General features: G+C 41.8%; 1 protein-coding gene across 1 annotated transcript in view; it reads left to right on the forward strand.

The window, feature by feature from the left end:
- EGFLAM (EGF like, fibronectin type III and laminin G domains) overlaps positions 1–26679 on the forward strand; it is an 80235-nt gene that overhangs the window by 47626 nt on the left and 5930 nt on the right. Inside the window, exons 11-18 of the mRNA XM_057433266.1 lie at positions 873–973; positions 2037–2181; positions 4685–4874; positions 7933–8058; positions 8813–9056; positions 13617–13728; positions 17807–17923; positions 21778–21958. Of these exons, the coding sequence (XP_057289249.1) occupies positions 873–973; positions 2037–2181; positions 4685–4874; positions 7933–8058; positions 8813–9056; positions 13617–13728; positions 17807–17923; positions 21778–21958 (1216 nt within the window). The remainder of the gene's footprint in view (positions 1–872; positions 974–2036; positions 2182–4684; positions 4875–7932; positions 8059–8812; positions 9057–13616; positions 13729–17806; positions 17924–21777; positions 21959–26679) is intronic.

Here is a 26679-nt window from a genome sequence, read left to right on the forward strand (position 1 = left end):
TGAGTTAAGAAAATGTGATCTTGTTGTACTGAGGAAAATACTGCCCTATATCCAGAGTTCCTTTCCTACTTTGCAGGATTTAAGTAGGCATTATTTTCCACCTCTGAAGTCTGGGACACTAGCTATTAATACCTGCAAGATACCTGACTACTTAAACTACCTGTCTGAAGTGGTGGGGTACATTCCACAGTGATTTGTGTTAATGCTGTCTGCGTATTATGGACAGAGCTGGTAGGGCTGCCTGCAGAGAGGGTGCTCTCCCGCTTCCATGTAAAGCAGACTTGCCAGCCTCACAGCCTAAGTATGAGACCATCACTAGAGCAGCAGCAGTCTATTGCCTCACATGGTGATCTAACATGCCTGGCAATTTGTCAGCTTAAAATGAAGGATGGCTGCAAAAAGTCACTGTGTCACCTGCTACGCACATATGGAGAAATGGTGCTTGTACAGGTTGTTTGTCTTGAAAAGTGTCAGGCTCACTGAACATGTGAAGCAAGGTGTATGTATTTACATGAAGTAAGTCTGATGTGTTTACACTTAACAGGCATCCTAGGACACCCTTGCTAGACTTTGTGCTCAAGGGTATCATATGGGAGATGTCTGACAGCCTTTAATGATTTCAGGCTTCTTTTCAGGTCTGATAGTATCATACTGTAAACAGAAGTTCTTAAATTGGTTTAAGCATTAAGGAAATGTTTTTCTTCAAATACTGGATTCAAAGTTGATTAAAAAAAAATCTGATTCTGCAAGTTAAAAACTCTATCTGAAAAATTATGTGCCTTTTCTGGAGAAAAGTCTCCCAGTGCTGCTTGCATTTCTCTGTTATTGTGAGGCTTGGACTTTGACTTTTCATGTTGATGCAATGATTGCAGGCTGAATCAGAAGATGGCTTGCTGCTATACTGTGGAGAAAATGAACATGGTCGTGGTGATTTTATGTCACTGGCCATCATCCGACGTAGCATCCAGTTCAGGTAAAGCTCCTGCTCCATCCTCAATCTCATGTAAAGAGAAGGGCCCATTGCTGCATCCTGTGAGTGCTATATGTAATGAATATCTTCCGTGTCTTTGACTTTTGCCCCATACACTGCACAAAATGGATGGTGCTACTTCATTTAACAGTTCTTCAATATTTTTTTCTCTCATATTCTTTAGAGGACACATGCCCTGTTGAATTCTTTTCACTCAGACCTCGGTGTAAAGGCAAAATATTTTTCAAGGCATTAGTCAGGGGCACTGTGCTGAACCCAGGACACTATGTTATCAGAAATGCCAATGAGCCACTGTGTTTGCTAAGCTGATGCTATATTGAGCTGTGCACAGTCAATGTTTTTCTTTCACAGCAAAATAATCTGCAGGTAATGTAGCAAAAGAAAGGATTTAATGCCAGCAAAGGGCCTGGAACGTCATCTTGCATTCCTTGTTTAGAAGAGAGTTTCAGGTTTTTAAAATGAAAATGGAAGGAATTTCATGCAGTCCCATAGATATGAAGCATGTGAAAGAATATCGAAGATCTCCTTGGGAGGTTGAGCCCTTTGAAATTGGGGAATAACGCGAGTGATGTGCTTTAATTGTGTTTCTACTCACCTGCACTGAATGGCAGTTGATAAAATAGCACCTCCTGGAGGTCTCCTTGTTAATCAGTCCTGAGTTTCATATAGAATAGTAGCATTATTAATGTAGCATTTCCTTTAACCAGGGAGCTAGAAAAACTCCCAAGAGATATTACTCATAGCAGAGACTCAGACTGTAATACCCGCTGTCTTGAAACAGGTTTCACCTGCTGGCAAGCTTAGCAATGCACTTAGTGCAGCCAGAGAATGCAAAATCTGCATGGGAGAGAGGCAGATAATGAGACTTGAAAGTTAGAGCAGGTCATATATAGACATGGTCTCTATTTTTTATGCGGTCTGCAACATGCAACACAAAGCAGAGAGGTTCCCAGGAATGAAGAGAATGTTTGGAACCTAAACCCAACTTTCAGTTGTGTGGTTAATGTGTGATTGTCACCTTTCCCTCTCTGTCTCACACTCCCAGATTCAACTGTGGCACTGGAGTTGCAGTCATAACAAGTGAAAACAAAATCAAGCTGGGGAACTGGCACAGTGTCACACTATTCAGAGATGGGACAAATGGCTGGCTCAGGATGGACAACGATGCTTCAGTGACAGGAAAATCTCAGGTAGGCAACCCTGCAGCTGCAGATCGACCTTGGGCTCTCTCAAGATTGTGTTGACATTTTTCTTTGCCAGCAGAAGTCTGATCAGATTTTTAAGGTATGTATTTATATCAGTTTTGGGGGCATTTAGTGAACCAGGATCAGTATACAGATCACTCTTCCACATGCTTAGTCTAGAAATCGCATTGATAAATATCCAGCTGCTGAATCCCATCACAGTTTTCTTGTTGTCCTCCATGTTTGCTCTGCCACCCTTCTGCTACACTTTGCTAGTCTCAGATACAAGCTGCAGTTAAAAGTTTGCCATGTTTTACAGCTGCTGTTCCTGACTACTTTCTTTTTCAAGCCTCGGAGAGCTGTTTTGCTTCCTCAGCTAAAAAAAAACTAGATGCGTATGTTTATATATTTATGTACAATATGCATATGGCCACACAAGGTTTGTATACAGAAGTGTAATTACATGTGCACCATGGACACAGACGTAAGCACAGTAATGGAGGTATGAATTCTGTCCTGATATATGCTGAAACACACAGTTTCATATGAGGCTGCCAGGATAAAGTATAATAGAGGAAGATGTCTTGACTTGCCCATCTGTTGGCAGGCCAGAAAATGGAACTGAAATTAAGACACTGAAAAAAAGACAGTTGCAAATTGTTTCAGATGTTTTTCCTCTTCCCTTTGATAGCCACTATTAGCATGCTATCCCTGACCCTGAAAAAGTGGCTTCAAACATCTTATTAGTTTGCACTTACTTACCCTGAAGGGAAAACAAAATGCCATGCATTGAGTTGTCATCAGCTGGAAATGACAGAAGAAAGGATTTCAATATCTTGTCACATATTGGGGTGTGTTACCAGTGTGATGAGGCCAGGCAAAGGGCAAGTGTGAGATACATCCAGTAGAGACTAAAGCTTTTGTACAGCACTTTGGTAAGAAGGCATCTGGCTGTGCAGGACTATGATCACCCACAGCCAAGAAAGATAAAGTCAAAGAAAAAAAAGGTGAAGTTAAAGAAAAAAAATGGTGAAGTCAAAGAAAAGAAGATAAAGTCAAAGAAAAAAAGGTGCAACAAATGACTAGGAGGAGGATTATGGTTCACAAAGTATTTTAGAAGAAGAGTTTGACAATGGACACACATTTTTCTAGTTGCAGCTACAGCAGTAAAAAAGTTATTTGCTCCAGGTGCTGCTCTCCACCAGAACTTGCTGCTGCTGTAGTATTGTTGCTCCAGTAAGTACTCCTCAGCCCTTCTCAGTTAGAATGACCTGGATTAGTGTCAGCAGAGTGGTACTGTTTTCTGACCTAGTTCATTTTGACTTGAACAGTCTAAAGAGTGCCTACAAGAAAAGGGGACTTTGACAGACCAAGGCAGGCAGAAACACCCCCAGGTGATGGGAGATGGCAAGTAGAAGGAAGACTGGAGAGCTGTTTGCCCTGATATATACCCACTGTGAAACCCTGTGGACATCTGAATTCTCTTTAGCTACTGGCTCCACCTGGATTATTTTTTCAGGAAATTGAGATCCATTTGATATGTTTCTGCAGTGCACTGTTCAGTGCACATGTGTAGACTCAATAACCTGGGCTTATTTAGCTTGGCAAAATATAGGCTATATAATTTTTTGTTATAAATGCTATGGAGGCAGGATTAGAGTGAGAAATACAGAAAGATTTTAGGTCAGTGCTGTTAGAAGGACACATTGGTAAAAACTGGCCATGAGTAAATGTGAGAATCTTGAATGTTTTCTTCTAAAGGACAGTGAGGTTTTGAAACAACCTTTGAGTAGAAGGCAAAAGACATGTATTCTGATCAATTAATAGATGGAATCATGACTCCATTGCCCACAGTAGCATGGAATTTGACTCAGTTGTCAAAAAAGTTCTGTTAGGTTTTTATTGTTGCTGTTGTACCTTTCTGTGCACTGCAGCAGTGCTAGTAAACTTTTGTGTATACATTTCTATAAACAGGTCAACACACACACACAAAACAGGATGGGGAGTAAATTCAGTGGTCATAAAGTGAGCAGAAGCCTACTGATTGTAATTTTATCGACTTTTGCTTGACAGGTTTTACTGTTGGTTTTTTGGTAATTTCATTATTATTCAACACTAAGCACTTGCTGGGTTTTGTCCAAAAGGCAGTATCACATTAGTCTATGTCCTGCAGCGCTTAGAGCTTAAAAGACAAATGATTTTGTCAAAAGGAAGGGATGAAATTGCAGCAAAAGCAAGATCACAATCCCTCCTCAGAGGGATTTTTAAAGTTTTTATCCTGCTTTTAATAGTCCAGTTATCATGATGGATGTGGGTGCAAAAAGTAACATTTAAAATGGTAGACTGATTGGAGGAATGACTAATGGAAAGAACTAACAGTGAGCAACGTACACCCCCCTGACATGATTCTTTGTGGAGAAAAAAAATATTGATTATACTTAGTGTGGCTTAATTAATTATCCTGTCTCATGTGTGTTCTGCATCGTGTCATGCTCTGTTTTTGTTTCAGGGCCAATATACTAAAATTACATTCCAGACTCCTTTCTATGTTGGTGGTGCCCCCAGTGTGTATTGGCTGGTCAGAGCCACAGGCACCAACCGTGGGTTCCAGGGTTGTGTTCAGTCGCTCAGCATCAACGGAAAGATAATTGATATGAGACCCTGGCCATTAGGGAAAGCTCTCAGCGGTGCTGATGTTGGTAAGTATAATTGTATGGGGTCTTCAATCAGCAATAAAAGAAGGGTTGCTTTTTCACCTGTTGAAGTTGAGTCCAGGTTTGAGAGATGGAAGGTGCAATCTTTGTTTTTGGCATGGTATTTCTCTGTGCCTTTGCACACTAGTTTTGATGAGTCTGTAGTAGCAGGGTTTATCACTCTTTGTAAGTAAATATCACTGTTTAGTATACTAAAATCCCTTGTGGACACTGTTATCCAGCACAATAAATAGTAAAACCTGTTCTCACAGGCAAACAGGAAACTCTTTTGCTGATGGAATTATGTCTGCATGAGTATTTCTTTCAGTATCTCTCAGGATGCCTCTTCATGCTTCTGATTGACACAATCATGTCATCAGAAATCAATATTATGTACATGGTGTTTGTATTTAAAACACTGTGGACCCAACAAAATGTGTTTTGCCTAAAGACATCATTGCACTTGTCCAAAGCAAACAGTGATCTTTCAGACCCACAGCAGTGCTGTGGCCATTACAGAGGGCTTTACCCATTAAACCCCTTCACTGCTGAGGTAAATAGGCTTTCCTGTTGACTCTTCATTATTTTTTAATTTCCAGAGTCACAGTATGTTTTAAAAATAGCATGGAATAAATTCTTCTAACAGCTTTATGAAGTGGTATTATAATACTATCTTCCCTTCACAGATTAAAAGATGGACAAGTAGGGAAGTTAATTAGTTGTATCTTATTTATTCATCTTTATTTCATGCATGTAATGGGCACTTGAAAAGCAAGATAAGGGAACAAAATCCTGTTTTAATGACCTCCCAGTGTAAACAGTTTAAGAGTAAGAGTAAACCAAAGTCATAAAGGCTGGAAATAAATCCCATATCACTGAACTTTCCATGCTATGCTACAGCCACAAAGTCAGCTTTCTTCTCTTACAGAGCTGTGCATTTGGCATTCCAAAGGAAGTGACTAATGAGAAACTTCCTAGCAATTGCTCCATATTCTCTAGATACCATGACCAAATTTATGTGCAACATAGGGGGAGAACAGAGTGGCCCAAGAAACAGATGATGAAATGAATAAGACTTTGGAAGCAGAGAGCAATTTCACGATCGAGTGAGAATCTATGGAATTTAGATAGATAGATGAAAGCCCTGCTGAAGTTCTCTGAGCCCTAATCTCTATTGCCTTTTGGGTTGCAGCTAGCTTCATTCTCATCCATGAATGCTCCACATACTATTGCATTAGCAATCAACATCAATGAAAATAAATGCTGGATTCTGTCATGTGTGACTTGAAACTGAGTGATAGAGCCTTAGTGTCCTTACGTGACTGCATACACTTGTATGAAAATCTGCTAGGGGAGACTTCCAAAAAATATGCTGCATAAGTTAAGCTTAAAATACATAAATTGCAAGTGAACTTTTCTAGTGTTTAGGGATGTTTTTTGCTAGCCAGTATGCTGTATCTTTCTATTGGCGCAGTGTATAAATGAGGGGTGCTGTGGTACATTGATCACAGAACTGAGGGTGGGGAGGAGAGTTGTCCATCCTGCCCCTGTGCCATCTCTGCTGGCTACAGCGGAAGTCCCACAAGACTGTAAGCTAAGATGCTGATCGGGAAAGCAGCACTTGTGGTTTGAAGCAGGCACAGCAGGACGCTGGACTTCCACTGAAGCGTCCTTCCTTCCTTTCTTCCTTATCTGTCACTGCAGCCAACCAGATGCAGCCATCAGACCTGTGTTTTGCCTTTTTCGGTGTAGTCACCTTTGCTGGCCCAAAGGCTGTGAGAACTGAGACATGGTGAGAGCAGACTGTCCTTAAACCAAGGACTGCTTCAGTTTAAGCTGTCCCTCAAACCAGTGAGCTTGTAACTTGTCCATTTAATATTATCTTCCTTGTCCTTTTCTATTTTTCAAAGACTGTCTAACTTTGATGTATTTGAACATACTGCCAGCATTGACTAACAGTACAGCAGATGCAGTAAAGATGAGCATTGTCTTGTTTTTCTGTTTGTGTCTTAAACTAGTACATCTAGATCCTTATTTACCCACATGTCTTGGCTCTGTTTCCTCATCTATAAAATAGAGCTGGTGCTATATATTTCTGTCAGTGTTGTTACAGCTTTTAGGTGTGTGAAGGATCTCAGAGACTAAATACCAATCCTGCCCCAGTCACCATGTCTGTTACAATGCAGCCCAGAAGGTGAAAAGATGGCTCAACAAGCATTGCGAACACCCCTGCTCCCATGGCTGTGTGTGGGGCGGCCATTTGAAGGGGTAATTGTCCCCTTCCACATAGAAGGAAAATTTATTCCCTTCTGCAGAACTTGTATATTTTGCTTATGCTCCTTGGGTTAGCCCTGGAACCCTGTGTTATGACTGCTGTACTCAGACCTTGCCTCTCTATGATGAAAAATGGGCCTGAAAGGAGATTTGTAGATGTGCAGTATAAGATAAGTCAGTGCTGTCAGGGAGTTGTACCAGATGACCCCAGAGTTAAATGAGTAAGCTATTTGTTCTACACCAATTTCAGTGTAATTCTAGCAAGCAGAAATCATGTCCTTATTGTTTTAGGTGATGTGTCAGAATAGTAGAAATGCTTCTTAAAAAGCTCATACATTGATGCTATGGATCACTTTTAGTGCAGACAAGATAGCTGACAAACTTATTTTAGGTAATAAGATTGGATGATGGTGATTAACACCTTCCAAGCTTTCCATGGCATGAATTTACAATGAACAAGTAAGTGTTCAAGTCACAGTGCTTGTAAACAATGGAGACAGATTTCTATTTTACGAGAAACTAAAGATTGAAACAAGAGCAGAAAAAAAAATTGAAGGTATAATTGAAAGCTACCATTATCGTTTGTTGGTAGGGGCTAATTTTTTGCTGGTCTGCTACTAAAAAGTGGTAAAAATCAAGTTACTTTGTCTAAGTTGCACACAGTCTGACAAACTGGGAAAGAATTTAAACAGGAGAGCAAATCGTATTGGTTAGTAGCAATGATCAATAGCCAAATAAATCTTCCTTGACAAGCTTCTCTGATAAATCAATGTTCTGGCTCTGTGTTTAGGTGAGTGTAGCAGTGGCATCTGTGATGAGGCGTCCTGCATCAACAGTGGTACCTGTACTGTGAGCAAAGCAGATTCATACATTTGCCTTTGCCCTCTTGGATTTAAAGGTCATCATTGTGAAGAAGGTGAGAAATGCTGGGCTGCTTACATTTCTTTGTACATGTTATTTAGTGTTCAATATGTTTTCCACATAGTGACATCCAAGGAGGTCTTCAGCTGTTCCCTTAACAGAAAAGAGTATTTTTTACTTCATCTTTTCAAAATCACATAGTGAACACCTCCCCTTCTCCTTTCACTTTGAAGCTACATCCAGCCTCTATGTAATCAGTGATTCTCAAAACTCTGCTTATTTAAACTAACTGTAATTGAGCATCTCAACCTAGTTTTCAGGAGTTAAAATAATGTGCCATTCCACAGCTGCACGCTAACCCTAAAAAAATCCCCACTTTTCTTCTAAAACCAGTGTCAGTTTTATAGTCTGAAATGTGCACGACCCAATATCAATTTTCCGTTGAAATCACAGAGATACAAAGAGTCAAATGCATACAGCATTATTTTCTGTGCTGCAGAAATTTTTATACCACCCCCCATTGTGTGCATGCTAGCTATTTTGAAAAAGACTATGGTGGATCACTAAAGAAAAGGAACACAAAGCTTTGTAATACCAGGACATTCCTGAAAATGGAAGGGATTAAGAATAGAAGCAGTGGTGGCTAGGATAAAAAAAATGTATTTTTAATTTCGAAGATGAAATTTTTTGGTTGTTTTTCTTAATGTTAGCTTTAAGTTACCTAACAAAGGGAGCTGACACTGGTTGGCAGGAGTCAATTCCTTACCTATGAGCCTCAAGTGACCTGCTTGTGTATTCTGGATTTCCAGCACTCACCTTGGCCATACCTCAGTTCAACGAGTCCTTAAGGTCATTTGCTAGTACACCCTGGCCCTTGGAACCACAGAATTACCTTTCCTTCATGGAGTTTGAGATGACATTTCGTCCAGATTTAGAGACTGGTGTCCTTTTGTACAGCTATGACACAGACAGCAAGGACTTCCTCTCCATTAACATGGTGGCTGGTTACGTGGAGTTCAGGTTCGACTGTGGCTCAGGAACAGCTATTATCAGGTAAACAGCATTGCTTGATCTTCCTTTCCAACAGTGCTACAGTGCTGATCCAGGGGAGGAGTGGACTGGAAATAGTAATAGCCTATTCTGAGGTGCGGGAGCATATCAGTCCCTAGAGACTACTTCTAAGGAAGAAAAGAAGCACTAGAGTGGTATTCAAGGGGACAGAATTTTCTTCCTACATAAATCTGTGTTTCCAAACTTTATTATCAGAGTTACCATGTCATGTCATCATCTTATGTAGTAGCATTTATGGTTTAACTACAGATTTTACTTTTGTTTCTGTACAGTATTACAGAAATGCCCTTCTTGCCTCCATGGCATAATACCATAGCTAATTAGGGGGTCTATAAATATCTTGTACATATACTTTCTAGCCACATGATTGCACAATATTGGCACTTCCGTAAGCATCCTCCTCCCTGGTCTCCAGTTCCAGGCAGTAAGTACCAGGCTGGAGGTGTCACAAGTAGATACAACTCCAGGTCCCCTCTCTCCTGATAGTGCTGGTTTTGGGGGGAATCTGAGGCTAATATCCAATTTACGTAACTTAAGCAGTCTAAAAGATAAATATATCTTTTAAACAAGTCACTCAGGCTCCCAGACAAAGACAGATCTTCTGAGAATGATTCATTGCATCCTAAAATTAGTATCTGGGACAGGAGTAATGAAATGCCTCAAAAAGGGCTGCTCTCCCTCTGTGTAACAGAGTGCCCTGTCTCTGGGCAGCTCTTCCCTGGGCTTTTCTGAAAAGGCAGTGGGCCAAACAGAGGTACTTAGTACCTTGGATGTGGTCCAAGAAGCTGCCTGTTTGACCACATTGACCTAATATTTAGAAATAATCTATATAAAGCTTATGAAAAATGTGTGCAATGCATACAAGTCTTGCATACCATATGTTTTCTGTGGATGGACATCAGGGGTTTTGGCTATACTACAATTAGGGGAAATGTACTGATTTTCCACTGATTGAGGACTCAAGTGAACAAACCCTTTCAGATGACAGAGCGAAAGAAGAAATTTCAAGGGAGCAAATGCAAAATGGTGCACAACCCTATCAGTGCACAGCTGTCACAGTACAATTAGTGTTATCAGACAGAGAAAGATCCTGAAGTCATCATGGGCTGTTCTATGAAAGCAACAGCTAGTTGCATGCAGACGTATACAGAAATCTTAAGTACAATGCAGAGAATTATTAGCAATGATGTAAGGAACAATGTCTTTTTCAAAAATCTACAATATCACCTGTCCTGAAAATTTGTTGCCATTCTGATCACTTCATTTCAGGAGAAATGAGCAAAATTAAAAAAGAAGAGCAGTCTTGATATCGAGGGGAGGGAAAGAAACAACTTCAACAATTCAGCAGGACCCTTCAACCTGGAAAAGAAAGAGTTTGGTGGAAGTATGATAAAGATTTTTGAATTGTGAATGACATGAAGATAAATAAGGAATTCTGTATTTTTTCGATATGGAAGTATTAGAAGGAGCCCAATGGAACTGCAAACCGAAAAAATATTAAACAAAGAAAACAAGACTTTTTTTTTTTATATGGTACATGAATAAGTTGTGGAAGCTAATTGTCACAGCAAGTTACAGATGCCAGAACTATAAATAGGTTGGGAAAAAAAATAAAAAAGACAAATCTGAAGAAAGCTCCATTGAGGGAGATCAAACACAATTGTACGGATGCAGCCTCAGACTCAGGAAATTGCTAAATGACAAGTTGCCAGAAGCTGGGAGAATATATCGAGGGAAGAATCACTCTGTACTTGCCCTGTTGTTTTCTCTTGCTGGAAAGCAGCAGAAATAGCTAATGTCAAAGACCTTTGCCCCAACCCAAAATGGCCCTTTCTTACAACAGACTTCAATCTTTATCTGATTACAGCCATTTAATTCCTATTACTAGCAACCATAAGACATTAAAGCAGACATTATTTTTCCCTCCCCAAGAATATTGTACTGCTTCAAAACACCTTGGCCTAAAGTTTAAGCAATATGTAGGTTTGTAATACATGGTAAGAGCCACAAGCACATGGCTGAGAATGGAAACTGCTGCTTTCCATTGGAAATCAGAAGCGGAAGCGGGATGGCAGCTAGCACCTGGGTCACGTGCATTGGAGTGAAAGAATGTTGAGAGATAGCTGGGTAATAGAGTGTCTCACAAGACCAGCAGGCTTCGTTGAAAGTTGGCAGGATGTCCTGTTCAGCTCCTTTTTCTGGATAATGTGTGCAACCCACACCCTGTCATCAACTCTCTCAGTGGTTAAATAAGATAAATAGGTTCCCTGTTTTTTGTGCCTGCTTAGCCAGTATCCATTTGAACTTCATCATACCGCCTTCATGCCTTCCCTTTGTCCTGAGTGGGAATACAACACTGACCATCCTACCTTTCCATAGGACCAGGCTGCTAAATACTGTAATATAATCAGAACACACTTATAATGCCTTTATAATTAAGCTTAAGGCAAGCTCATTTATGTATGTCAGCAGCAGCATCAGGAAAGCTGATGGTGGTGAAACTTGGTTCTTGTCTGAAGTGTCCTGGGGTGGAAGCAGCACGGCAGGATGGAAGCATCATAGTGTGTGCAGGGGATGCAAGAAGGAGCCAGGATGCCATGCGCATGCAGATGCAGAACCTGAGCTGTTTACCAAGATGTCTCAGTGGAGAATTTATTGTTCCCTGTATTTTCCTTGGCCAGGCATTCACAGGATCGTCATCATTTGGTGTATTTTTTAAGGTTTGGTTTACATGAGGAAAAATAATCCTTAACCCAAGAACCAGAAGAGTTCAAAGGCCTGCAGAAAGTGCTACCAAACTCATGCTGGTTTCGAAATGCATGTGAATCCAAGAAATAGCTTGCAACTCTGAAGTGATGACTCTGCAAGGCTTAATCATCCCTAATCATAATTAAACCTAGCAGAGTAAGAGGGTTAGCATGATGATGACCTGATCAGCAGAAAAGATAAAATGTACGTATTGTCACTTATTCAGTAGCCAAACCTATCTTGTTCCTTTATATGTATGTATTGACTTCTTCAGGGTGATTAAATTCTATTACCTATTGATTTATCCAAAGTAGTTAAACCATAAATGCTACTACGTAAGATAAAGACAAGTGAATGGCATTGTTTGATAATATACTTTCATTGAAGTTTTCTGCACCAAGTGGCAAAGTAATATTGCCTGTGTAGTTCAGATAGAAGAAAATAGGCTTTGAGAAAACTTGGAGGAGCAAAGTTGATACAACAAAAAGATTTGAAAGGTCATATTGATTGTTCATAAAAAAGAAGAATCTGTTATTTTCACATTTTCAAAATTTTATATTTTTAATCAGCATACAAATCACTATTAATCACCATTTCAAATCACAATTCAATTATTTTATTTTGAAATATATATTTTTTTAATTTCTAGATGTCTTAGGGTGGTGAGGCACTGGAATGGGTTGCCCAGGGAGGTTGTGAATGCTCCATCCCTGGCAGTGTTCAAGGCCAGGTTGGACGAGGCCTTGGGTGATATGATTTAGCGTAGGGTGTCCCTGCCCACAGCAGGGGGTTGGAACTAGATGATCTTAAGGTCCTTTCCAACCCTAACGATTCTATGATTCTATGATTCTATGTAAGTAGCATGAAAATACAACGCATTATTTCACCCCAAACAATTTTGTATTTTTTTCATTGAAAGTTAAGAAGTCTTCATTATCTAGAACTGTGTTCTAGATAACATGGTTTCTGATTTTTGCAGCTTAACCAGTGAGTCAAAAGCAAGTTTTCATTGATCCTGGAGGAAAGGCTGCAAGATAAACCTTAGATTTAGAAAGCTTTAGCCAGTGTAGTAAAATGACATGTCTGTAGAACTTGTAAAGGGGAATATGGGTTTGCCCTTTATACAGGCTGCAATTCATGTTAGTGATAAACTAATGAAGATTGTAAGAACAGTTTTAAAATGCTTCCTTTGACCCTGGTGAATACTTTGCACAACTGGGGGTTATTGTTCCTCATCAGGAACATATTTTAGTTACTTCCCCTTAATGCACAGCAGCGAGGCTGTGTGTCTGTGTATAGATGTCACTGTAACAGGCTGCAAAAATAGAATTGATAAGGCAACACAAAGTAGTTCTATTTTAAATGAGGAGGAAGAATGTGGGACTAGACTGACCATTAAGTGGGAAGCTTTAGATCCAGGCTTATGTCATTGTGAAATGAGGACGTACAGCTGAGACAAAAATTTGTTGTTATGCATTGTAAATGACAGAGCAGAAAAATCAGCTCACAGATAGATGAAATGCATGCTGATTATAGAAATGTTTCATTTACAAATAAAAGTATAGCACCTGATATTGCTGTCGGAACATGGTCTTATTTTCCTTGGCTAATGGGGCTCAGGAATCATTTTATTTCCTAATAAGGAAAGAAATACAGTGATTTTTTTTTATTTTTTATTCAGAAAATCATGCCAAAAGACTTAACTTTTTAACATCACAACAATATTTGAAAACAGCATAAAGGCAAAACTGTTTAATACATAAAGGCAGAACTGTTTTCTTCCCCTTAAAACAGGAGTGAAGAACCTGTCAGTCTGGGTCAGTGGCATGAGTTGAGAGTGTCTCGCACAGCAAAGAATGGCATCCTACAAGTGGACAAACAAAAGCCAGTGGAAGGGATGGCAGAGGTGAGCATATGGCATGCCTTGGCATGAATATGGTTGTTAGACTATAAAATGATTGCATGGTAAACTACACAAGCTGTTATAAGCTCAAAATTATATGTGTTAGAGCATCATTTTAAGCCCAAAATTGGAAATTTGCACACATAGTCTTCCCTTTGAGGATAGGGATCCTTGTAAAGGCAGCTGAAATCATAACCTTACCTACTATTGCATGTAACTGGATTCACATTTTTTGTGTTACATACATGTGTTCATACAAGAATATGTTCATACATATTCTTGTGGTTGTTTTCTTGGTACTACCTGGTTGTGGCTAAGTGTGTTAAATAATGTGTGCACCATGAAATGCATCACCTGCAGCAGGAAGGATAATATTGAAAATTATGTTCACATAGTCCTCTTTTTACCTGTCTCTGAATATTGTGCTGGAAAGGTAGGCCAAAAGAGAACTGTTTCTTTGTGTTCTTGCAAAAGTAGTTTTCATGACAGAGTAAGGGCTGGAATATTCAGACAGTTGAATTGCATTTTATTCTTTCCTCACTGAAAGGTCGTAGTGAATCAAGTGAATAATAAGGTGAAATTTTCCTGTACTGAGCAAGGTATTCACTCTAAGCACCCAGATGCATACACAGAGGTACTTTTTTATCCCAAGAGCCTGAGGCTAGAACAGCTTAGAAAATGCCTTTTATTCTTTCCTACTGGAAAGTGTGGCCAGAGAACAGGACTCCAGATCTTGTTAGCAGAAGAATCTAAAGGTTTTTCTGCAGATTGAAAAATTATTTATAGCTTAGACTTTTCTTGAAAAAAAGTGAATAAATTGAAATTCTATCTGTCTGTCAAGAAACAAATTGAGTTCAAAACATTCAAGCAGAGCAGACAAGAGTTACTTAGATAGATAGGTCAAGAGGAACTCCCATTTGTTTTCTCTAAATGCTGTAGTGCAGCTGCAGAAGGAGGTTGGCTGGGAGCTGCCAACAAAGAAACCACAGGAGCTTCTGAAGGGCTGGAATCGCATGACTGTCCTGTCCCTTGCTGTTAAATAGCTTTCGCTTCACTCCAGGACCCAAACTAGTCCGTTCAGATATCCTTAGCAACAGCTTCTGTTAACTAATGCAAACTCAGTTTTTTTTATTTTAACCCCAAAATTTGCTATGGATTATCTTTTCAGATATTGGAAACATTAAATAAGTCTCTGTTGCATGGACTTTGCTCTGATTTTAACTTTATGAACCTCTTTTTGATTCTAGATTTACATTAATGTACTCAAGTCATTGCAAAGAGAGCTGGGGTGCAGTCAGAAATCACCATGAGTCTGTCTCCTTTCTTTCTTCTGTCACTATTTCCATTTTGAAATACTTGAGATTTTTTCAGTTCTGATTAGGCTAAAATATAGAATCATAGAATAGTTAGAGTTGGAAAGAACTTTAAGATCATCTAGTTCCAACCCCCCTGCTGTGGGCAGGGACACCTCACACTAAACCATATCACCCGAGGCTTTGTCCAACCTGATCTGGAACACTGCAAGGGATGGAGCATTCGCAACTTCCCTGGGCAGCCCATTCCAGTGCCTCACCACCCTTACAGTAAAGAATTTCTTCTTTATATCCAATCTAAACTTTCCCTGTTTCAGTTTGAATCCATTAGCCCTTGTCCTGTCACTACAGTCCCTAATGAAGAATCCCTCCCCAGCATCCTTATAGGCCCCCTTCAGATACTGGAAGGCTGCTATGAGGTCTCCACACAGCCTTCTCTTCTCCAGGCTGAACAGCCCCAACTTTCTCAGCCTGTCTTCATACAGGAGGTGCTCCAGTCCCCTGATCATCCTCGTGGCCTCCTCTGGACTTGAAACAACAGTTTCATGTCCTTTTTATGTTGAGGACACCAGAACTGCACACAATACTCCAGGTGAGCTCTCACAAGAGCAGAGTAGAGGGGCAGGATCACCTCCTTTGACCTGCTGGTCACACTCCTTTTGATGCAGCCCAGGATACAGTTGGCTTTCCAGGCTGCAAGCGCACACTGCAGCCGGCTCATGTTCATTTTGTCATCGACCAACACCCCCAAGTCCTTCTCCACAGGGCTGCTCTGAATCTCTTCTCTACCCAACCTGTAGCTGTGCCTGGCATTGCTCCAACCCAGGTGTAGGACCTTGCACTTCATAAAGTTGGCATCAGCCCACCACACAAGCGTGTCAAGGTCCCTCTGGATGGCATTCCTTCCCTCCAGTGTATCAACCGAACCACACAGCTTGGTGTCATCAGCAAACTTGCTGAGGGTGCACTCAATCCCACTGTCTATGTCAGTGACAAAGATGTTGAGCAAGACTGGTCCCAACACCGATCCCTGAGGAACACCACTCATTACTAGTCTCCAGCTGGACATTGAGCCATTGACCACAACTCTTTGTGTGCGGCCATCCAGCCAGTTCTTTATCCACCGAGTGGTCCATCCATCAAATTGATGTCTTTTCAATTTAGAGACAGGGATGTTGTGTGGAACAGTGTCGAACGCTTTACAGAAGTCCAGGTAGATGACATCAACTGCTCTGCCCCTGTCCATCAGTTCTGTAGCCCCATCATAGAAGGCCACCAAATTGATCAGGCAGGATTTCCCCTTAGTGAAGCCATGCTGGCTGTCACCAAGCACCTTGTTGTTTTTCATGTGCCTTAGCATGCCTTCCAGGCGAATCTGCTCCAAGATTTTGCCAGGCACAGAGGTGAAACTGACTGGTCTGTAGTTCCCTGGCTCATCCATTTTCCCCTTCTTGAAAATGGGGTTATATTTCCCTTTTTCCAGTCGTCAGGAACTTCACCTGACTGCCATGACTTTTCAAATATGATGGCCAGTGGCTTAGCAACTTCATTTGCCAGCTCCTTCAGGACCCACGGATGGATCTCATCAGGACCCATGGACTTGTGCACATTCAGATTTTTAAGATGGTCTCAAACCAGATCCTCTCCTACAGTGGGCGCATGTTCTTCATTCTCACAGTTCCTGCGTCTGCCTTCCAAGACTTGTGCGGTGTGGTCAGAGCCTTTGCCAGTGAAGACCAAGGCAAAGAAGTCATTCAGAACCTCAGCCTTCTCCAAATCCAGGGTAGCCAGTTCTCCCAAGAGCTTCCTGAGGGGGCCTATGTTGCCCCTAGTCTGTTTTTTATTTGCTACGTACCTATAGAATCCCTTCCTGTTATCCTTAATATCCCTAGCCAAGTTTAATTCTAACTGGGACTTAGCTTTCCTAACCTGGTTCCTAGCTTCCTGAACAGCATCCCTGTATTCTTCCCAGGCCACCTGTCCTTGCTTCCACTTTTTATAAGCCTCTTTTTTCATTTGAATTTTCCTCAGCAGCTCCTTATCCATCCATGGAGGTCTCCTGGCCCTCCTGCTGCACTTCCTTCTAGTTGGGATGCAAGACTCCTGAGCTTGTAGCGGGTGATCCTTGAATATCAACCAAGAGTCTTGGGCCCCCCTGCCCTCTAGGGCTATATTCCATGGAACCTTACTAAGCAGGTTCCTGAAGAGGCCAAAGTCTGCTCTCCTGAAGTCTAGGGTAGTGAGCTTGCTGCACGCTCTTCTCACCGTCCTGAGGATCTCAAATTCAAGTATCTCATGATCACTGCATCCAAGGATGCGTGCCCTGGAGCGTCACATTTCCAACCAGCCCTTCCCTGTTGGTGAGCATGAGGTCAAGCATGGCACCTCTCCTTGTTGGCTCCTCTGTTACTTGCAGAAGGAAGCTGTCTTCCACACAATTGAGGAACCTCCTGGATTGCTTGTGCCGGGCTGTACCGTCCTTCCAACAGATGTCGGGGTGGTTGAATTCACCCATGAGAACAAGGGCCTGTGAGCATGAGGGTTTTCCTATCTGTAGTCAGTAGTCAATTTCCTAGTCTGTAGTCAGTTTCCTATATAGTCAGTAGAGAGTATCCTATAGAGGCTTTCTTGAGAGAATTGTACAAAGAATGCAATTAACAGAAGTAAAGAAACATTAAATAAGCTATAACATCTCATATAGGCTAATCTGAAAATATAAGCATAGTTCCAGCTATTCTAATAAAATGCTATTCTTTTGTTTCTTGAAGGGGGCTTTCACACAGATTAAGTGCAGCTCTGAAATATATATTGGTGGAGTCCCTAGTTACGATGCTGTGAAGAAGAACTCTGGGATCATCAGACCCTTCAGTGGGAGCATACAGAAGGTGAGTGCCTAGAAAAACACACTGGAGGCATTTATTTCCATCTCATCCAGTGCACACTTTAGATGGAAACTTGTCCTTATACCACTAGCAATATTCAAAATAATTCAAGATTTCACCTCAGGAGTCCATCACAAGCTGCTTAAACACACATTTCTCAGTGAAAAGTCATTCTGACTTTAATAGCCAGTAAGTGTTACCACTGCCAGTCTCCCTATTAATTTCCATACTGTACAAGTAAGTGAGCAGAAGTCATATGGGATCAAGTTCAGAATGATGCACAAAGCTATGTCAAGATTAGAGTCTTCAGAGCGCCCTGTAGTGTCATATATAAATAAATCAGCAGAAGAAATGCTCAAAGATTTTAATGTATGTTCACTGAGGCAGGTAAATGTCTGAAGTAAAGAAAATGTCTTTACTTTAACAAGCAAAAAGGAATCACAGAATGATTTGGCTTGGAAGCGACCTTAAAGATCATCCAGTCCCAACCCCCTGCCATTAGGCGGGGACATCTTCCAGTAGACCAGATTGCTTCAGACTGGCCTTGAACACTGCCAGGGATGCGGCATCCACAACTTCTCTGGGCAGCCTGCGCCGGTGCCTCACCACCCTCTCAGAGAAGAACTTCTGCCTAATGTCTAATCCAAGTCTCCCCTCTGTCAGTTTAAAGCCATTCCCCCTTGTCTCATCCTTACATGTCCCTGTCAAAAGCCCCTCTCCAGATTCCTTGTAGGTCCCTTTAGGTACCGGAAGCTGAGGTAAGGTCTCCCTGGAGTCTTCTCTTCTCCAGGCTGAACAACTCCAACTTTCTCAACTTGTCTTCACAGCAAAGGTGCTCCAGCTCTCTGGGCATCTCTGTGGCTCTCCTTTGGACTTGCTTGCGCAGGCCCATGTCCTTCTTATGTTGGTGCCCCCAAAGCTGGATGCAGTCCTGCAGGTGGGGTCTCACCTGAGCAGAGCAGAGGGGAAGAATCACCTCCTTTGACCATGCATGACCAACGTCATGCTCCTTTTGATGCAGCCCAGGATACAGCTGGTTTCTGGTCTGTGAGCACACACGGAAGCCAGCTCATGTTAAGTTTCTCATCAATCAACATCCCCAAGTTCTTCTCCGCAGAGCTGTTCTCAATCCATTCTCTGCCCAACTGTATTTGTGCTTGGGATTGCCCTGACCCAGGTGCAGGACCTTGCACTTGGCCTTGCTGAACTTCGTAAGATTTTCAAATTGAAGTGGATCCCAATCCATCTAGCCTATTCTTATACTCCACAACAGCTGTACACCTCACTGCCTTTCTCTCTTCCAATTTTACTTTTTCACTGTTGGCAGAAGTTAGGGATGTTATTTGGTGGCATCAGCTGTGCCTGCATGCAGTTCTCGTCCAGAGAATAAATCTGTAAAATCATAATAAGTCCTAATAAGTAATCAGAAGAAAGTTCAAACTGAACTACCATTTACAGTCCTTAGGCATACTTAACATTATTCAGATAAAGCTGAATTATTGTCACTGAATTGTCAGAGTTTTACATGAGTGAATTATTGCATCAGATTTATTCAACAAATAAACTTTAGTAATGCATCTTATAACAACTGATTAAGAACAGAAAGGTAGTTGCAGTTCAGTGCAAATGATTTCATCACTTGGTCAAACATTTTTCACCATCTTTGTCAGCTGTCCAGCAAAGAACATGAAGCTCAAGAAAACTGAGGAACTGTGTAATAGTGATGGGAACAGGTCAGTCACACAAACTGTCCTGGGTTCAGCAGTAGCAGTCATTTTTCTCCTTCTTGGTAGCTGGTGCAGTGCAGTGTTTTGACTTTCAGCTCGGGAACAGAGCTGATAGCGATGTTTTGGTTTGGCCAAGGACTTTGTGAGCCTCATGCTCTGCCAGGGGGGAGGGGAAGCCAGGAGGAAGCAGAGACAGGACACCTGACCCAAACTGACCAAAGAGGTATTCCATACCACAGCACGTCATGGCCAGGATGTAACTGGGAGTTAGCCGGAAGGGCTGGGAGTCTGCAGGGTTGGAGGAGGTATCGGTCGGTGCTTGGTTGGGCTGAGGGGGGCGAGTTATCGGTCGGCTGGTGCTGAGGTGTTGTATTCTCTTCCCTTGTTATTTCCTTTATCATTATTATCATTGGTGGTAGCAGTAGTGATTTGTGTTATACCTTAGTTACTAAACTGTTCTTATCTCAACCTGTGGGAGTTGCATTCTTTTCGATTCTCCTCTCCGTCCCTCTGGGAGCAGGGGGAGGGCAAGAAAGGGGGGGAAGTGAGCAAACGAATTACCTGACTGGGTTTAAACCATGACACAAACGTAATTGGAAAAGTGGGCTTGACTAAATACAGTGCATTTTGGAGTGTGAGATAGGGATTGTAGGAGCAGTTAACATAGGTCACCCTTACAAGGTCAGAAGTTGTACCCTAGACTACAGAGGCATTCTTAAGTACTGGGAAATTCTGAATGTGAACCCTTAGTTCTGTGATATAGTTAGGAAGGTGGGTTTGCCTTCTCAAAGGTCTGAATGAATGGAATATTGGGGAAGAGTATTGTCTGCCTTTGTGCAGTGGGAGACTCTTATTTGACTGTTGTGTTTATTTGTGGCAGGATTTTGAAGAACTGCATAGAAATAGAGGTACAAACACCACCAACTACTTGAAAACACACCGTGTATAGAAAGATCTAAGATTAGCAATCTCTTTAGTTTACTACAAGAAAAAGGCTAAGAAGTGACTTTATTGTGGTCTGCTAGTTCTTAATGAGATTTCCTTGAGTACCTGTCTTTGAAATGTTGCAGAAAAAGACACAATGAGAGACAATAGCTGGAAGCTGAAGATAAGTTTAAGCCAAGAAATGAGACATATTTTTTAGGAATGGGGGTTGTTAACCTTTAGAACAATGTAGCCAGAAGTTACAAAGAAGCTGAAAAGGTAGTGAAGTCTTCACTGGTCTATCTTTTCAGCAGGACTGGATGTTTTTCTGTTGTTGGAGTTGTTTAGTGCTGTTTCAAACAGAGTATATATGCTTGATTCAACCCCTCCTCCTAGTAGGACCCTTTAAGATGCATCATCTGAGTTATGCAGGAGCTGGAGTAACTATTGCCATTCTCACTTCCAGCCTTAAAATGTATTTGTTTGTGAAAATGAACTTCTTATTTTGATGCAGCCAAGATCAGAATCAGAAGCATACCCGCATGTAACCTCTCTGCCAAGATATCAGCTGAGATCATACAAACATCAGTTTATATTGCAGAACATATGTTGCTGGCACATTGGAAAAATCCCAACATTTAACAATTATCTTCAGTTTATATACAAACGGTTTTGTGAAATCAGTAATTATGTTTTAATCCATCTTAACTTTGGCTTCTTTCATATCTTTCAAGCAAGATAGGATACTAGAAAGCCATAGAAAATGTGAAAACCAAGCTGTTCTGCTTAGCATTTCTGTTGTCAACACTTGTCTCCTGGGGGTTTCCTGATCTCAGAAATGCTTTTCCTCAGCATGCTTATATGATTTTACTGTCCTACCACACACAGTTTCACCCCATATGGGGGTTGCCTTTTGTCTTTGTTGTCACAAAACACAAAAGCTATTAATCTCCAGTGGGCCTGGGTGAACAACAGAATGAGTTGGACATCTGTGACTGGAAAACCACACATTACTAGAAATAGGGTTTTCACAAAGTTTTGAGGGTGACATAGAGAAGTCTTCTAATGAGCAGTACAATACTCAGAATTTAGAAGTTTTTATTGTGTGTTTTCCTTCTTTTTTTATTTTCTTAATAATTTGTTTGTTTGTTTGTTTGTTTTGGTTTGTTTTTTTGTTTTTTTGTTTTTTTGTTTCTTAACAAATAGATTATCTTGAATGACCGGACAATTGATGTGAAACAGGATTTCACCTTCGGAATCAACCTAGTGAATGCTGCCCACCCCTGTGTGAGCTCACCATGTGCAAATGGAGGCACTTGCGTCCCCAAGAAGGACAGCTATGAATGTGACTGTCCCCTGGGCTTCGATGGTCAACACTGCCAAAAAGGTAACAAAGGCGGTGTTTCAATCCAGAGATCGGAGCTGATTGCAAAAATAAGAGAGATTTAGCACCTACAGCTGCTGTTGTGCACATCCCTTGAAATAGAAAACTTGGAGGACAGAGCTCCCTTTGCATCCATGCACATTCCATGTACCCAGAGAAGAATTCATTTTGTTATTTAGGAACATGGTAACTGTTATCTGAGCACGGAGCTATGAGCCATAGATAGCAGCCTGGTATCCGGTTGCTCATGGTAGCCAATACTGAACACTTCATATACCTCCCTAATTATGCAGTCCTATACAAAGGGGGAATTCTGGCCAGTGTTCTCAAGCCAGTGATTGTATTACATCCTGAAGCATAAGCATCGATAAACCTTGTAATTTTATCCTCCCTAGGGCTCACAGCAAGCGCTGTTCCCATATAGAGAAAGGTCTAGTTCTTTTTTAGACACTGACTACTCTGATGGTAATTTCACCTTCTGCACATACCCTACCTTCATATGGCAATGGAGACCACCAAGGAGGAAAACCTGCTCAGATGCACATTTCACATTATTATTCTTTCATCAGAGTCACTGTAGTAGTTCAAACCTCAGATTCAGGAAAGTGTTCAGATTCCATGGGTTAAAAAAAAATGCACTTTGGGTTATTCCACTAGATGGAGATGTTTCCTTTCTGTCAGGCTTGATCTTGAAAAATTCCTGAGGGGTTTTATAATGCAACAGCAAACTCAAGTGACATTATTGTCTTCACCCACTCCTTCATTTCTCACAGGAACAAACTTCAAAGTTTAAAGTAGTGGTTTTGGTTAAATTGCAATGAATGGATTGGCCTTTCCTTCAAAAAAAAAAAAAGTATCTTAGAACAAAAACATTTTGTTAAGATACAATGCAAGAAATCCCTTCACTTATGCTACTATAGTCTAACTAATAGCTGAAGCAACGTCATTTATCCTGGCTTCTCTGTAGGGAGGAGGAAAGATTGTGATTTTGGCTTTCTAGGTATGTGCAGGGTGCTAAGCTCCTGCATTCAAGATGGTATCTGCAGCAGTATGGAGTCTCCAGGGGAGTCAGGGAGAGCGAACGGGTATGCAGCTTGGGTATGTGACTGCCTTCCTGTTTGATGAGCTCCTGTGCACTGCTTGTCACAGCTCCTCTGTTTCTGACCTGTGCTACGCACTGAGAGCAGTGTACTGAGCCATTGGTGCTGCTGCTCAGGCTCTGCTCCCTGTTGTACCCCGAATGGGTGTCCAGGCTTCCAGAAGCAGTCTGAAACACCTTGTGCCTTTGGATCCTGGGTGTTGCTTCCTATGTGAATCCAACTTTTATTGACTTTTAAGTGTGTCCAAAGGCACAAGTCACCTGTCTTATGTTCCCGCTCCCTGTGGCTGCTGTTCAGGTGCCTTTCAACCCCCATCCACTTGTGCAGCCTCACCTGCCACTGAAAATCCAGGTTTTTGCTGATATGCAGAGAGCATGGGGACCCCTCCTGAACCTCAGAACACAACAGCTTTGATGAATCTGGAACAGATTTCTCAGGATTCTTACTTCTTTCTCTTCAGTAGCACAGTTAAGACAGGATGCATGTGTATATCCGCTTCTGTTATTTCAGAACAGGGTTTATTTTGGTTAGTGCACTTGGCTGGTGTGTGAGAGGCTGGTGGGCTGCTATAACCCCACATCCTGAAAAAGAAGAAGTGTTTATGAGGGATTGCACCTAATTCTCAAAAATTATACATGCCATTTATAAAAAATTAAAATGATGCTGGTATGAGGTATATGAAGTATTGATTCATATTGTAGTGGATTGTTAGCTGAGGATTCAATAGAATATTCACTTGTATTACTGTGGCTTACATTTTCTATCCAAGATGTGGGGAGTGTTCAGGGTATTTTTATATTTAATTGTAAGATCGAGTAGCACAATAAACTGCTAAACTTCTGCTCTCCTCTGGTTAGAATTGATCCCTGGGAAAACCAAGTTGAATCACTGGGATTTGAAAACTAGAACTAGCAGAGGGGTTTGGTGCTGGTCCTACCTGTCTGCACCTTTGTGTATTTTGAGCAGGCAGATTTTTAAATACTTGAGGCACCTTCATAAGTGGTTATAGTTGCTTATGCAAATGGGAAGTGAGGAAAGTGCAGAAAGGTGGGCACGAAATTGGACAAAGGGACATTTTTATGCTATAGAAAAATGAAATTACAATGTTCTTGTTTTGTTTTGTGCTGACTCACTGCAGAGTGTGGAAGTTACTGCCTAAACAGTAAGTACTGCAAATGATGTGAAAACTGCTCTGTCATTGTGTGTCTGTGTCTGCTCTACCAAGCTGGAGCTGAATTTCTATTAAGTCTGGCAAGCTTCTGTCAATAAGATAAAATATATTCCGTTGTTATATAGTACATCCTTAAATCTCATTCTGATGAAATTTGAAACTGCATCCAGAGCATCTGCGAAGTAGTGGCTGTAGAGCTGGTGCCTATATTGGCAAAGCAGCAGAGCCAGGCTGCTGGCTGAGTGCTTTGTAGGTGTAGGCGCTACTTCAGGCTGCCCTGCAGATCAGAGCTGACTCCTACTTGTCATGAGAGCTTTGGTGCCTCTCTGCTGAATTGCAGTGAATAGAGTGAAGGTGTTTAGTCCTAGGTCTTCTTACTGGCCCTGTTCCAGCAAAGATTCTGCATGCATCAAGGGTACTGCTAAAATTTACTTGTGTTTTCTAGCATCAAATTCAATGCAGCAAGTGACAAGCATAGAGAAGAGCAAGCAGAGATAAATGTACATCAAGCTCCTCAGCGGAAATGAGAGTGCTAGAGGCAGCACAAGGGCAGTTGCATGACACAGCCACCTTTCCCTGCTGAAGGCAGAAGAAGTAGGTCTCTAGTGCCAGTGTGGGGTCTGATGGGGGAAGAAGGGCTCCTTTCACTCTGCTGCCATCCACCATGGTCAGAAACTGTCCAGTGCCGAAAGCGTCAGACCTGGCGAGGAATCTCTGGCCAAGTGTAACACGTCTTTTGCAATCTTCCAACGATGCTGGCAAGCTGCAGGCTGTGGACCGCCTGTGGTGGTTTCTTTAGACACATTAGGCAGCTTTCCTGATTTCACTAGGGATGAAAACAGGCATTTGTCACTATCTAAAATTCCCTGTCTTGGCACTTAGAGCTAAATTGCATATTGCTGCTTTTTGGCTGCCAGACTACACCAATTGTTGCATATCTGTGTTACAGTGAGCTCTTAAAGCCTGGCCAGCCTCTACATTGCACAAAGAAAGCCAGCAACCATGCCCTGAAAAGCTTGAAATTTATATAGATGGGATTAGCTGTGGATTGAGGGGATTAGTTCTCAGGAAGAAAACAGGATGAAGACAACTATTTTAAGGAATTTATAAAACTGGTTTATATTAATGCAGCAGTCAGTCAAGAAAGTTCAGGAGCAAATTATAGGATGTTCACGTGAAGGAAAATCTATTCAGGCTATTGCTCACAGTCTACTGAATGCTGTGTACCAGGGATATTCAGTGTTTATATTACACATCTGAGTTATTTTGCCAAAGTCTTCTCCATGGCAGCAGTACAGCAACTCCCGGACTGGTTGCAATGCATGCTGCCACACCAGCAGCTGTACCTACACCACAGCTCTACCAGGGGCTGTCCCTTGAGAAATGAGAGATGCTATGTGTGGGATATCAGTGAGCTCTGAGCAAATCACCCTCCAAGGAAGCACTTGGCATTTGAAGCATGTCGAATGCCTTGCAGCCTCTGTCACGCAACATTTAATGTAGTCTCAGTTGCTTTTATGCAAAACATTTGATGTTGTCCTGCACAACACTCTTGTCTCTAAATTGGAGAGACATCAATTTGGTAGGTGGACCACTTGGTGGATAAAGAACTGGCTGGATGGCCACATGCAGAGTTGTGATCAATGGCTCAGTGTCCAGTTGGAAAATAGTAACCAGTGGTGTCCCTCAGGGATCAGTGTTGGGATTGGTCTTGTTCAACATCTTTGTCAGTGACATGGACAGTGGGATTGAGTGCACCCTCAGCAAGTTTGCCGATGACACCAAGCTGTGTAGTTTGGTTAATGCACTGGAGGGAAGGAATGCCATCCAGAGGGACCCTGACATGCTTGTGAGGTGGGCTGATGCCAACCTCATGAAGTTTAACCATGCCAAGTGCAAGGTCCTACACCTGGGTTGGAGCAATGTCAGGCATAGCTACAGGTTGGGCAGAGAAGAGATTCAGAGCAGCCCTGCAGAGAAGGACTTGAGGGTGCTGGTCGATGAGAAAATGAACATGAGCTGGCAGTGTGCACTTGCAACCCAGAAGGCGTCCAGCAGCCATGATGTGCAAAGTCACATACACGAAAGGAGAAAACAGGTAGCTCACAGATTGCCTGTGCTGCCTCCTGGATATGGTGCTCCATGTAGTCAGGGAGGAGTTTCTTAGACTAAGAACAAAGGGTAGTTCATGCATAAGCTTTGGCAGGAGGGTGCTTGAGCAACACATTGAATCCAGGAATGTAGAAGCAGGGATAAAATAAAATGCTCAGTTTCCCCCATACTTCTTATTTTTCTGTGCTAACAGTGATGGTGGAGCAACACATTAGGCCCATGATATGAAAGCTCCAAGTAGCTGTCAGCAGCTTCAACAACCTCAACTACTGCCCCAGCATTTAGGAACAAACTAGTGGTGCCTTTTTGCAAACCCGTGGAAGTTCAGCTCAGTTCTGTGT

Source organism: Pezoporus wallicus, unplaced genomic scaffold (assembly GCF_028554395.1).
Source record: "Pezoporus wallicus isolate ANWC-B61680 ecotype Strahan unplaced genomic scaffold, APGP_CSIRO_Pwel_v1 contig_5601, whole genome shotgun sequence".
NCBI classification, from domain to species: Eukaryota; Metazoa; Chordata; class Aves; order Psittaciformes; family Psittacidae; genus Pezoporus; species Pezoporus wallicus.